Below are 12,445 nucleotides of genomic sequence, written 5' to 3'. Positions count from 1 at the left end.
AAACCTAAATGTATTTATCAAGCTTTTCTAATAGCAAAGAGTTATTTAACACCCTTCAGAACAGAGTTTAAATAATCATCTGGAAAGATAAGCTGGCTTAGTTCCTGCTCCAATTATAGAAATTATGACTTTACGTCAGTTCCTAGGAGAATGCGTCTTATCAAGAGACTAACATGAAAAGGTTGCTTACCAACAGTGTCCTAAACAAATAGAGTAGAACTTTATCTGCTACACTTGTATTTATTTTATGTAAATTGTAGAAACTGCCCAACCTAAGCATTATTAAATTCAACTATCACTGTTGCTTCAATATCAAAAAAGTATACACATGTTTAAATATCTAGAAGAATCAGCTCAGTGAAGTCAGTAAGACACTGCCACAGGCTCAAAGTTAAATATGCATAGAGATGTTTTCAGGTTTGAATCTTGTATTTTAAATATTCAGAAAATATTTTCAAATTTGAATAATATCTCAATTAATTCAACAAAATATTCTGGTTTTAAATCTTTAAATATCTTTTGTTGTGTGCTTAGTTTCCACAATACAAATGACTGGAAAGTTGTCAAGTATATACTATATAGCAGGGTTGTAGAAATCAACTTAGTTGGAAAATGTTATTTTATTTTTGCTCTGGAAAGCAAAGTCTTTTTAAAAGACTCCCCACATCTCAAACAATCTGTACTTTATTTCAGAAGTTACATGACAAAGTGTGTTACACAAAAGTTGGGAGATTTTAGTGTAAACCATGGGGCAGCAACTGGATACTACTTCCCTTGGTTTTACTGCAAAGGCTGCACAACAAGCCCTTTGGTGCAAGACCACCTCCTGACACTTTTCTCACACCTACTGCACAAAGACTTTGTATTGGCCACACTGCATGCCATGATGAACACATTAAGTAGAAATAATTTCCAGTGTTAAATAAAAACATGAGATCGGAACAAGTTTTCAAAATGTTTTTCTGCTCTTTCACTACAGAAAAAAAAGTCATTTGGTGATTAATGAATATTGCTGTAAACGTAAGAGTTTATTACTATGAACTGACTGCCAGATGGACAGCAACACTACATGTCTCCATGTAATCAGGTCTGTTTTAAAAACCACATGCATAAGTATATTCACTTAGTACATAAGAAACATCAGGAACACATCATTGTAAAAGTCTTGGAATTGTAGGTACACACTCAGGAGCAGAATTAGTACTTCCTGGCTAACGTCCCAAACCAACTAATCGCAGTTAAAGCATGACTGACTTCTGAATAAGAGAATAAATTTGATTTATAGAGTAAATAAGTGACTGACTTCAAATAGTTGCACAATTGCTACACTTCAAAGAGATTCACTCTTCAAGCTGAGGTCTACAAACAGCGTCTAGCAAAACAGAACAGCTTTCAAAAAACAAGTAGTAGTTGACCAAAGCAAAAAAAAATCCACATCATTAGTTCTTAGGTAACTGACACTTCATTAGCTTTTTAAAAGAATCAAAATGCCTTCAGTAATGGCATTCATGAGGCTGGGTCAGCCCTGTAGCATAACACCTTAAACACCCTACAAAGACACACCAGGTTAACAAAATGATAAATACATGTTTTTTAATTTAGCTATATATATATACACACACATACATATCATATAGATAATATACATAAATATACATACAAATCAAAAGAATCAGCAAGCTAGAAGTATAGTACTTCTGAAAACAGTGATCCTAATCTGTCTGTCACTCTTTTTATTCAGCATCCAGTAGCACTACTATCAATACCACCACTTACATTAACCGAAAGAGGAGCAAACACAACCCAAATTCCATCCCAAAGTACAAGTACATGGTAGATCACCTGGAAATCCTGGGACACACTGGAATCAACGCATCCTTCACTTCTGCTGCATGCATTTAGGACAACCACATGCCCCAACTCCAGCAACAGCCCAACACTCACGAGCGATCATCTGCTGGGACCTCCAGCCCTCGGGAAGCTAGCTCAGAACAATTTCCAAGACCTCATCCAGAAAATCTGACCAGATGTGCTATGCCAGGTGCAGTTAATGTGAAAAAAGCAGCACTGCATCGTCTCAATTTCACCTCAAAATATTAGCTAAATCAGTGTATATCTTGATAATGTCACCCCCTGCAACCTTTCACTGGATCTGTTGCTATTAACCGTACCTCTGCAGTTGCACTTGCCAAGCTTGCCTCTTTCCACAGCCTAGACTCAGGCAGTTGTTCAGATTTCTTGTTTCATCACCAAATCAAATATGAAATATTCAAATGAAAAATATTGTAAAAAACATTGTAAAAAACAATGTTGGACGTGGAAAGTTTCCATGTTTAGTATTTACTCTCTAAACTTGAGATCTGTTCACAAACTAGAAGTCCAAGAAATGGGACATTATATCATATTACTAAATCCTATCCTGATGCTCCAGTTACATTAAAAAATTTGAAGGGGCTATTTTTAGCACTTTTAGTCCCCTAAAATAGAAAAAGAACAGCTTTAATGTCTGAACATCATGTACTTCTTTGCCTTGAAAAATTTAGTGTTATCATTTATAACCAACTGCAACTGTCACAAGCAAAACAATAAAAGTGAAGATTGGCCTATCACTCAGAACAATAATGCAAATTCATAATTTGCATGGGCATATTACAGCTTATGCCGACCAGGCTATTTTGAAACTGAGCACAGAACGTACTGGAATGAGTTACAGCCGCGGCATACGTGCATCTTTGTGAATACGAACGGGCTCTCAGTTCAAGCAGTGGCCAGAACCTCCCCCCGCGAACTGAACCAATTTGAGGGAGACACTGACGCTGTACGTACAGCACCGCACACAACAAGCCGCAAGTCGCAAGGCGACGGGCTCTCCAGCCGTCCCTACCGAGCCCTTCGTCTCCGCACTGCTTCACGCAGTCCCAGTGCTCCAAACAATCTCTCACTGAAATAAAGTGCTCCGCATCCACTCTCGGTAAACATCAATTTCTTTTGTGCAGATCGAGTAATTACTTGATTTTGAGGTAAGGACATTACATACCTGTTGCCCACATTGGCAGAGAAAAAAAAAATCTACGTTTTTTTGCTGACAAAGCTGAAGCAAGGGCACAAATTTGAAACTGAATAGTTGGCACAGACGTACACGGACCTTGCTGATGAAAAAGGAGTTTGCTTCACCTGAGAAATCACTGGATTTGACATTTTAAAACTTTTCTCTGTTTTTAAGTAGTCTTATGATTTCCAATAGGACTTACACAGCCTATTAAGTATTTCAATAGAAAAACATGAAAGGATTACTGTGCCAAGCTATGTAAAAACTCACCGTCTAAAGTTAATATATCCACAGTTTAAGAACTTACCAAAAAAACAAGAGTAGGGGGCAGATCAACAGTTAAAGCCCATCTAACTGAACTGAACAGATACAGCAATGAAATAGCCACATTACAACAAGCCAAGAACTAAGTATTTCGGAAAGGACTTGGGGACCATGACATCACCTGAGCATCATTACACATGTGGACTCAAGTCAGCGAGTCTTGTTATGCAGCAAATACAATCAGAGAGAGTGCAGGAGTGACAGGCCACATGTTTAAGCAGTGATACAACATAATATTAATTTCTCAGTAAATACATTCTTATTATGTTAATAAATAGGACATGCATAATTTCCATCTACTATGATTAATCTTATAATAGTGACAACAAAAGTAAGTTGATATTTAAAATGTACAGAAGCAGCATTCCAAAATTTTTGTTAATTAAAAAAAGTTTAGTTGAAATATAAATGCTGGATAGAAAGAATAAAGATGAAAACACATTTTTAGCTGGTTTAATTAAGCAAAAGAAACACTCTTGATAACCAATTGAATTGGTATTTTAAGAGGAATATTCAAGGCTTAAAGTATTTTCAGTTCTCTTCCTTGAAAACAACTCCTAATCTTATCCTCCTCATTGAATGATAAGCCCTTAAACCAAACTAAACTAATAAAACTAATAAGAAACAGCTACCTCATACAAGTAATTTCTATAAATTTTAGCTCAGTGGGTCCAAGCAGATAACAAAACGTATCTAGCTATACTGAGCCTGACAAGGCAAACCACATTTGCAGAACTTACTCAGATTTCACACTCAGGAAAACTTCCCATAGGAGGCTTTCTGTCCTTTTATTACACATCATTCTCTATCTTAGGATTTTACATATACAATTCCAGATGAGTGAGTTTTCACAACAATACCACTCAAGTCCTGGGGGCAGGGGGAATCCTCTGCTTCCATTTTCTTCAAATTAGTTTCTACTGGGCACTTACAACCAAACAACTAACAGTAAACTATTCCCTTCATGACTTTTTTTTTTTTTTTTTTTTAAGGGAAAACACGCCACCTTAAAATAGAAGAAAGCTGAGGTAAGTGTGAATAACATGTCTCATTCTAAATCTGAAAGGAGCTAATATCTCTTTGAATTTATTTATTTTAAGGGAGATTAAGTTCCCTCTTGGCTTCATGGTGAACTGCCAGCGTCTTTAATCAGTCCATCTTGCTGCGTGTTATGTGCTTAGCTCTGGCATGTGCAATGTGCATTTTCTCTTGATGCTGGCAAGAGAAATGAATCACCGGCTGTTTCACTTCACCAATGTCATTCAAAGGCGAACGCCCAGCAGCGAGGAATGAAGGAAACCTTTCTCTCCACCTCCCTACCCGACATTCAGCACCCCCCCTTTCCAACACTGTAATCTCCTTGTGATAAATAGTATTAGCTTGTCGCTGGAGTGGCCACAAGTCTTGCACAACAACCGGGAGTAACTGCTTACCAGGAAGTTTTCCTTGGCTTCCCTGTACCTCCTCCTCAAACCACAGACCCTAGACACCACACAACACTGTTTCGCTCCGTCTTTGAAACACGTGAAGTTCACTAGCCCTGGCACTTGTTCATGATGTCCAGCAGAGGGGTTTGCTCTGTACAAACCTTACACATATTCCACTATATCATCATTTTCCTCAAATCCTTCCTGCTAACTTGGCCTTCAGTGGCCTCCTGCAGCTCAAGAGCACCCCTTTGAGGCTTTGCCTCCAGGAAAAAAAAAAGATCTGCTGGACCTATCTTAACTGCTTTTCTTTAAGATGCTGCCTGCAGCTGGGACATAGCATAAGCTAAATCTTGAGATACCAATACTATCATTTCTGTTTTCAAGGCTCAGAGATATGAGGAAAAGAACATAGCTCTAGACATAGGACTGATGTTCTTCTCGGTATGTGCTATATATAATCACTTTCCTCCACACAAACCTGAGATTATCAGCTCAAAGATTCATCTCAAATGTACTAAAGCACCAGAAAAGATAGCTAGTCCCCTGATCAAAACCATATTCATCTACTGCTGCCATGTGGCAGTGAGGGCCAGCATGGGAATGAGGGCAGCACTTGGTTAAGCTCAAATCGAATCGACTTCCAGGGAAGGAACCTGTAAAGCTTTTTTGGTCGTTCAGAAGAACGATTTTCTCTTTGACAAGTGGATGCCTATTCAGAAGTGTGCAGAGGATTGCTGCAATCCAGTGAACTCCAGACTCTCCAACTGAAGCACAGCCCACTATTTCTACCTCTTCTTCAGCTGATGAAATAAAGACCAAATTCAGCAAAGCACATAAATGCAGTAAGTGACTAGCTAAATCCAGATCTTAGATTCCAATCAATAGCTGCTAAAAACTTAAAGCCAAAAAATCTTCCTGATAGCAAATAAGGCCCCTTACTTGGGCAAGAAACTCACCAGGCAGAAGTTGCTCATGCCACACATTCCCATGGAAGATAGATTTATACAAGCTGAAGATATAGCACTTTTCTGATAGGATTTCAGAACCAAGTCTTTGTGTTTCACTATATACCTAAGTAACTTCGGACAAGGCCAAAGACGTATAGCACCCCTCCCTGCAAGTTTTCTGCACAAGTCATCATGAAGTGCCATTTTCTTCACACACCAAAATTTAAGAGACAGAATTTGTTTAAATGAGTGAATAGTCACAGTTACGTATTTTTTTCTATTTTATTTTTTTAAACAGAGTATTTTCCCTACACATCTCGCTAACTGGCTTATCACTGTCCCACCTAGTTTCTTTTCTAATTTTCTTATTGTGCAAGTAGCTGCATAAAACTTGGCTTCAGTCCCAGAAAAAAGAATGCAATAGGACTATTTATATGGAGCTCAGAAATTCTATGAAAGCTTTATATATGACTTCATAGCTTTGAAAAATTATCCTTCAAAAGTCATAACTTTGTTTTGCTGTTTATCCGATATGTTACATTTTGTTCTCTTGGTGGGATCATCATCAGCTGATGAAACGACCAAACATATTTGGGTCAGTGCTGCAATCTGTATGCACGTCTGGTATCTTGTTTCCAGCAAGTTTTGAACTTTCATTTTCTCAATTAAAATATTGACTTTTGCATTATTTCAGCATGTCAGTGATTACTATACAACATAGGAAGTTCTAACACTGGCAAATGACTTCTTCAGCTGTACCAAAAAAAAAAAAAAAAAGACAAATTCAAATACTCACATCACATTGACAAAAAGCAGAAATTTATATTTGTAGGAGGAGAGAACATAAGAATTACCAATCTACTTGCAGCATCCTTTTACAAAAGCAAGTATTTCAACTCTCTGTCTAGGGATTGTTTTGTAATATTCTATATGCTGCTCAAAACCCTCGTTTTCTTTTAATCTAAAACACCAGCCCTACATTTAGAAGCACTCTCTCACAAGAAGTATAGCATGTAGATTTTGACTTCTAAATACATTTCAAGTTTTGACATTTCAATGTGACAAAAAGTTCACCCTTGTCAAAGGATATCCTCTTATTATCAGAAAGAAAATGCAAGCTTCAGAAAATCATGACTTAGTACAATAGCACAATGCTTCTTAAACCCCAAAATCTAAATCATTCTTTTTTTGTTTATAATTTGTGCTATATTTATTTTCATTATACTTAATAAAACATTAACCCCATGGTAACCAGAAAGGGACAAAAATGTATTTAATTCTTTCATGCAGTTTATGTAATTATACCTACTGTTTATGCTCCTCAAAAAACTTAAGACATAATTCAGATACATTTTAATTAGTAGACATATGAACAAAGTGTACTGGGAGTATAAATTCAAAATACACCTAGTATTCTGTGCTTATCAGAATCCTCATAATCCTAAAGAAAATAATATTAAACTATATTTACACATTGTGGAAAAGTAAGCATTTTAGTATCCATAGTCATTACTCTAAAAGAAAACTTTGTGGACAGGTAGAGAAGCCTACAACAAATGTAGCAGTGTCCCCCCTCCACCACCACCTCCAACTTAGTCAAGGTACTGCCTTGCCTGCATCTAAAGTACTACAAATAAAAATAGCTGCTGCAAAACAAATGTTTCTTTTGCTAGCTTGCCCCTAAGTCAAATGCAGATTTACAGTAAAGAGGCATCCTTTCTCCTCCCAAACTCAACTCCGGTAGGCTACAGGCACAGGGAAGGGAGCAAAGGACAAATACCTGCCAGTGCAGGTGATGAGCTGCTATTCCAAACAGCCCGTGGGGCTGGCTTCGTCCTGCCAGGGGAGGCTGTATAGCCACCCTTGGGGCTGCTCCTCCTGGAACTGCTCCTTAGAGGTTACTCATAACCAGGACTGATTCTGAAGATTCAAATGAGCCTTTCGTTACCATAGTGTCATATGCCAGTAATGCAAACTCAAATATTGTCCAAAGACGTTTCTTGGACTAAACTGGCAAAAAAGCATCTTCAGAGGCAGGAAACCCACAGTCCAAAGCTACGTTGTAGACACAGTAGAATCTTACACAGACTCAGGTACTGCACTGGTACCTCAGACCTGCTGGATTTGCAGTGTAGCTGTAAGGTACAGAAACAACAACAAGGGAAAAGTACATTCAACAATCATTTTTCATAATCATTTCCCCACATCAGTATTTGGAAGCGGGCTGATCCCTGTAACCTTTGTTCCTTTCCCTGAAAAGGCAGAAAGGCATGCTGGAGAGCTCTTCAGAGAGGTACTGTTTGGTGCAAGGAACACACTGCTGGCAAGAGAGAGTTGTCTCGCATGCACCCTAAAGACATCATATGGCACTTTAGGATTAGTAAGACAATAAAGGCTTATTTTCACCTCTTTTTGAAAAGAGCATAAAACCAGGTTTTCGGATGCAAAAGAGGAGAAACTACAGTGTGTAATGCCCTAAGACACATCTAGAGCCCAACTGTAAATCAGTTGAGTTTAATACACCAGGTAACAGGAAAAACAAGATGTGGTCAAGTTCTTGAACACTGCAGTAGCTGGTTCTTAAGGTTAAGCAAACTGCCCTGAATTTAAATAAAAATAAATAAAAACCACAACACATACACAAACCAGAGGATATGTACAAAGCAGAAAAGTGAAGAGAAAATCCCAGAGAGATTCTGGAAAAATAGTTCTTTGCAGCCTCCAGTAATTCTGTCCTCATTCAACATGAGTTGAATTTAAGACTAAACCACAAAAATCTATTAAACATGGGCTTTAAAAAAAAAAAAAAGGTCCAAATAGCTGTAATGCATACCCACTGGTCTTTATAACCATGAGATTCTGTGTTTGCTTCAAGAAATTTATGGAAATATTTCTTTTGAAGAAAGGGAATACAAAAAAGGAAGGAATACACAACTGTCTTTAGCCAGACCTAATTCAAACAAATGCACGTTTCCAAAAAATCTGCCAGTTTGTTCCATGAAAACACACGCAATTTATGAGTAACAGCCAGGTGCTAAAATAGTTTAGTAAACATTTTACCTTTTTTTTAAAAAAAAAAAAAAAAGTCTCTTAGACACTCTTTCATCCAGATTAAGCTGATAAACTTTTGCTCTACCTTCTTCTGCCTGCAGTCTTAACTTTAATGTCAAGGGTCAAAGACAGGGTCGTTTATATTTTAAGTTACGTAGCAACATATTGCAGTGAAACAAAAGTTTAATGAAATCCTGAAGAGTTAATACAAGCCCTTTCTACCTCCCCAAAAAAACACTAAGATTAAAATTCCAGGTTTTCCAAGGTCTTTTATGCTAAAAATTTAGCTTGCAATAAAGAAAATAAATTAAGTAAAATAGGGAAGAAGGGAACATCTTGTTTAAATTCTGGATGAAAAGCCAAGCTAAAGGCATTTATTTTGTGGAACCAGAATAACTATCAGAGCTCTAAGGCACTTAGAGGCACAGGTGCAGAGAGGATGAAGTGGTTCTGCCCATCAGCTCTGCACCCATCAAGCTTGGCATTTCATACAAATCTGCAGAAGTTGGCTTATCCTAAGCCCTATGAACAGGCTCCCATCCGTGTTCCTGTAGCAATTGTTGCACGAACCAGATGTGATGTGTTCATGCTGCCACATGCTTCCCAGCAACTCTGTCAACCAGACAGCAGCCATGGCCCAAGCTGTCAATAGAAAGTTGAGGCTTCAAGCACATAACAACAGCCTTTGGATCAAGTATCACGGCCAGATTCTTCTAAATGAGTGCTAGATAGCCCCTTTCGCTGGCCCACTTAATCTCTGAGCATCAGATCCAGAGTGGAACAGCTTCAAGAAGAGACAGTCACAATGTAGAATAGTGAACACCTGTAAGGTCCTTTCTCGGGTGCTTCTCCTGCTCGAGGGTAGAAGTTGACTCTTGGTCCTTCGCTGAAAGAGTTAACGCTTAGAATCGGCAGAGCACCGGCTGTGAATCGCAAGGCAAGGCTTCTAAGCCAGGTGCCTGCACACCACGCTAAATAATCTGCTTCAGCAGCATACTGCCTTTTACAGGCAACTTGGTATATGCTGTCATTTAAGTTCAAATAAATGGAAACTGGTAGTAAAAGATAATCAAGTAGAACTAAGACATTTAATTCTTAGTGCTCTTTGATCCATTGAAATGATCTCTTCTTTCCTGTATTTTCTTGGAATTTCATTCACCGTTTCTTTAATATTTACCTTAGTAAAGACAACATCCTTAATCCCTGTGTTGATTTTTAAAACTTTTGTGACTGTAGAAAAACGTGTTGCTGTTAAATCTTTCAATGACTAAATTGTTCTTTTAATAAACTGTGATGAACTAAGCATTAAATTCTTTTGAACAGTTGCAGAACAAGGAGGAAGAGGCACATAAAACAGTGTAATGGATGGGGGAAAAAAAATGAAGAAATGTTATCCCTAGCTCAGACGTTAATCTGCTACCTGACCTTCAGCTACTTCCTATGATAATCTTCCATTCCAATACCTAAGAAACCTTTTTCTTTATAATAATACACACCTACAAAGGCCTTCTGCTCTCATTTCTGCAGTCAGTAAGATAGCAATATTATTGTCATAGTTAGAGAACAGAAATATCTCTTTTGCTTTTAGAGACATAGCAAAAAAATCCAATTTTAAAATTGGTTTTATTTTCCCCTTTCTTCCAGAAAATGTAGCCAGAGTCCAATACTGCAAAAGGATATTTACTCAAGCACAGATCTTCATCTTTATCAATGAATACAGTAAGCAGACAGCAAACTATAATCTACAAAGCATCTTAAGCATATATGTATCTATCTTCAAAAACTAGAAAGGTCTTATCAATAATAACATCTTCCCATTAACAAAGTAGTTCTTGCCAGTAAAGAAAGCAGCTTAAATAATAAAGATAATAAAATTATCTTTGCACTATCAAAGCATAGAACTGTGTTGCGTTATTTATAATTCTTTCCTTGATCCTTCATCTCCTGACACCAAGCAGAGGAATTTCAAAAAAAAATATATAACTAAATGCTTAAGGGAAGAAAAGTGAATAGATGTCAGGACTTCAAGGTTCAGAGATGCTCTACCACTGATGCCAAATAATTGTGTCATTTAAACTCTTTCTTACAGCCAAACTCAAAAAAAAAAAAAAAAAAAAAAAAAAAAAAAAAAAAAAAAACCCACACCTTCCCACACCTTCAGACTTCATCAGTTTTTGGAGATCTTTAAATAAAAACTCAAATAGAAAAAAAATGCAGTGGAAACATAATATAAAACACTTTTCTTATGGCTCCACAGATCTTCCACTCACGATTTCTTTATCAAAAGGAATGTTTATACTATAATTTCTCTACCAACAGATTATATAACTACTAAGCAAAATTTCGAATGTATTTCAGCTCTATCTCTCAAGCAATTGAACAGCCAGAAACATGGAGGAGAAAAAATTCAGTAACCACAGCAACCTCTCCTATGAAGAAGAATATATACTGCCCAAGGTTACTGACACTAATTTTTCCATATTTAGCCTAATTTAGTACAAATCAAGGAGAATAGCCTCTTCATCACTAACCTGCTTGTAGATCCTGACGACTGTGAGAATGTTGGAGACACTGATCTCTGGCCTTCTTCCGGGGAATTAGATTCACTTATTTTGCAATCAGCAATTTCTGTTTTGGGTATCTGGTCTGTTCCAACAGCTGAATTCATGTGTTGCTTTTGAGCATCATCTCCTTCCAAGAAGAAAGTCAGAGATTAACAAAAATGGCAAAGCAGAATATTAATATGTTTAAATTTTTGCTGCCTGGAGATGGATCAAGAAAAACAGATTTTTAAAATATTTCAATACCATTTCTCACTTTGCTTGCCTTCCAAAACTCTTACAATCTCAAAGGATTTGATTTATTTTCCTGCCACAGTAAAACAAAGAAACAAACCCCACCACTCCACAAATCAGACACTGCCACAGAAACTTATTTCCCTCCACAGAGAGAGAAATGAAGAGTACAGATATTTATCACCATTCAGAAGATGTGACCGTATTTCAAAAGTTTACAAACACTTATGTGACCGCTCTGTTCTCTGGTTCTTGATACCAATTCACTTTATCCATCAGATGAGATAGCTTGATAACTTGAAAGTTTTACAGATCAAGTTAAGAGACTTTTTTTCAGCAGGAGAGGGAATACAATTTATTTCCTAATATATCTAAGAAAGTTAAGAAAAAAAGTCTGCCAGACTGACATTTAATAGGAAAAAATCACCTCTAGACAATATGTAAACACAGACTGTAAAGCCATTCTGTTATTTTTGTATCAAATGCTTTCACCTTCTATGAAATGAATGGTTCTCCCAGAAGATGACCTTCTACCTTTCCACAGAGACAGTAAATAGAGACTAGAAAGTATTGTATGTAAAAATAAATTGCTCTTACATCCTCTCCACAAATCTTTTCAAATGACAGTTATTTAACTAGAAAGTTGCAATGGATATTAAAATCGTGCTGAGACTCAACTCACTGATAATCCCTATTACGGCAGTTCACACAAGTATTCCATCCACCTTCATGAACCAAACTATATTCACTTACTTCAACTACTTCAGCTTATCTGCAGAAATGATTTTTACAGAGATGGTCAAACAGCATTGTAGCTACACTGCGAAGGGCTTTATACGATTTGAATTC

At 37.1% G+C, this 12,445-nt stretch overlaps 1 protein-coding gene across 2 annotated transcripts in view; it reads right to left on the bottom strand.

The window, feature by feature from the left end:
- The window catches only part of RAD18 (RAD18 E3 ubiquitin protein ligase), a 61,301-nt gene that overhangs the window by 13,689 nt on the left and 35,167 nt on the right, over positions 1 to 12,445 (bottom strand). For both annotated transcript variants that reach the window (XM_062585649.1, XM_062585650.1), the window contains exon 11: positions 11,333 to 11,492. In XM_062585649.1, coding sequence (XP_062441633.1) covers positions 11,333 to 11,492 — 160 coding nt within the window. The remainder of the gene's footprint in view (positions 1 to 11,332; positions 11,493 to 12,445) is intronic.

This window comes from Rhea pennata, chromosome 12 (assembly GCF_028389875.1).
Source record: "Rhea pennata isolate bPtePen1 chromosome 12, bPtePen1.pri, whole genome shotgun sequence".
Taxonomy (NCBI): Eukaryota; Metazoa; Chordata; class Aves; order Rheiformes; family Rheidae; genus Rhea; species Rhea pennata.
This window is presented reverse-complemented; position numbering and strand designations above follow the sequence as displayed.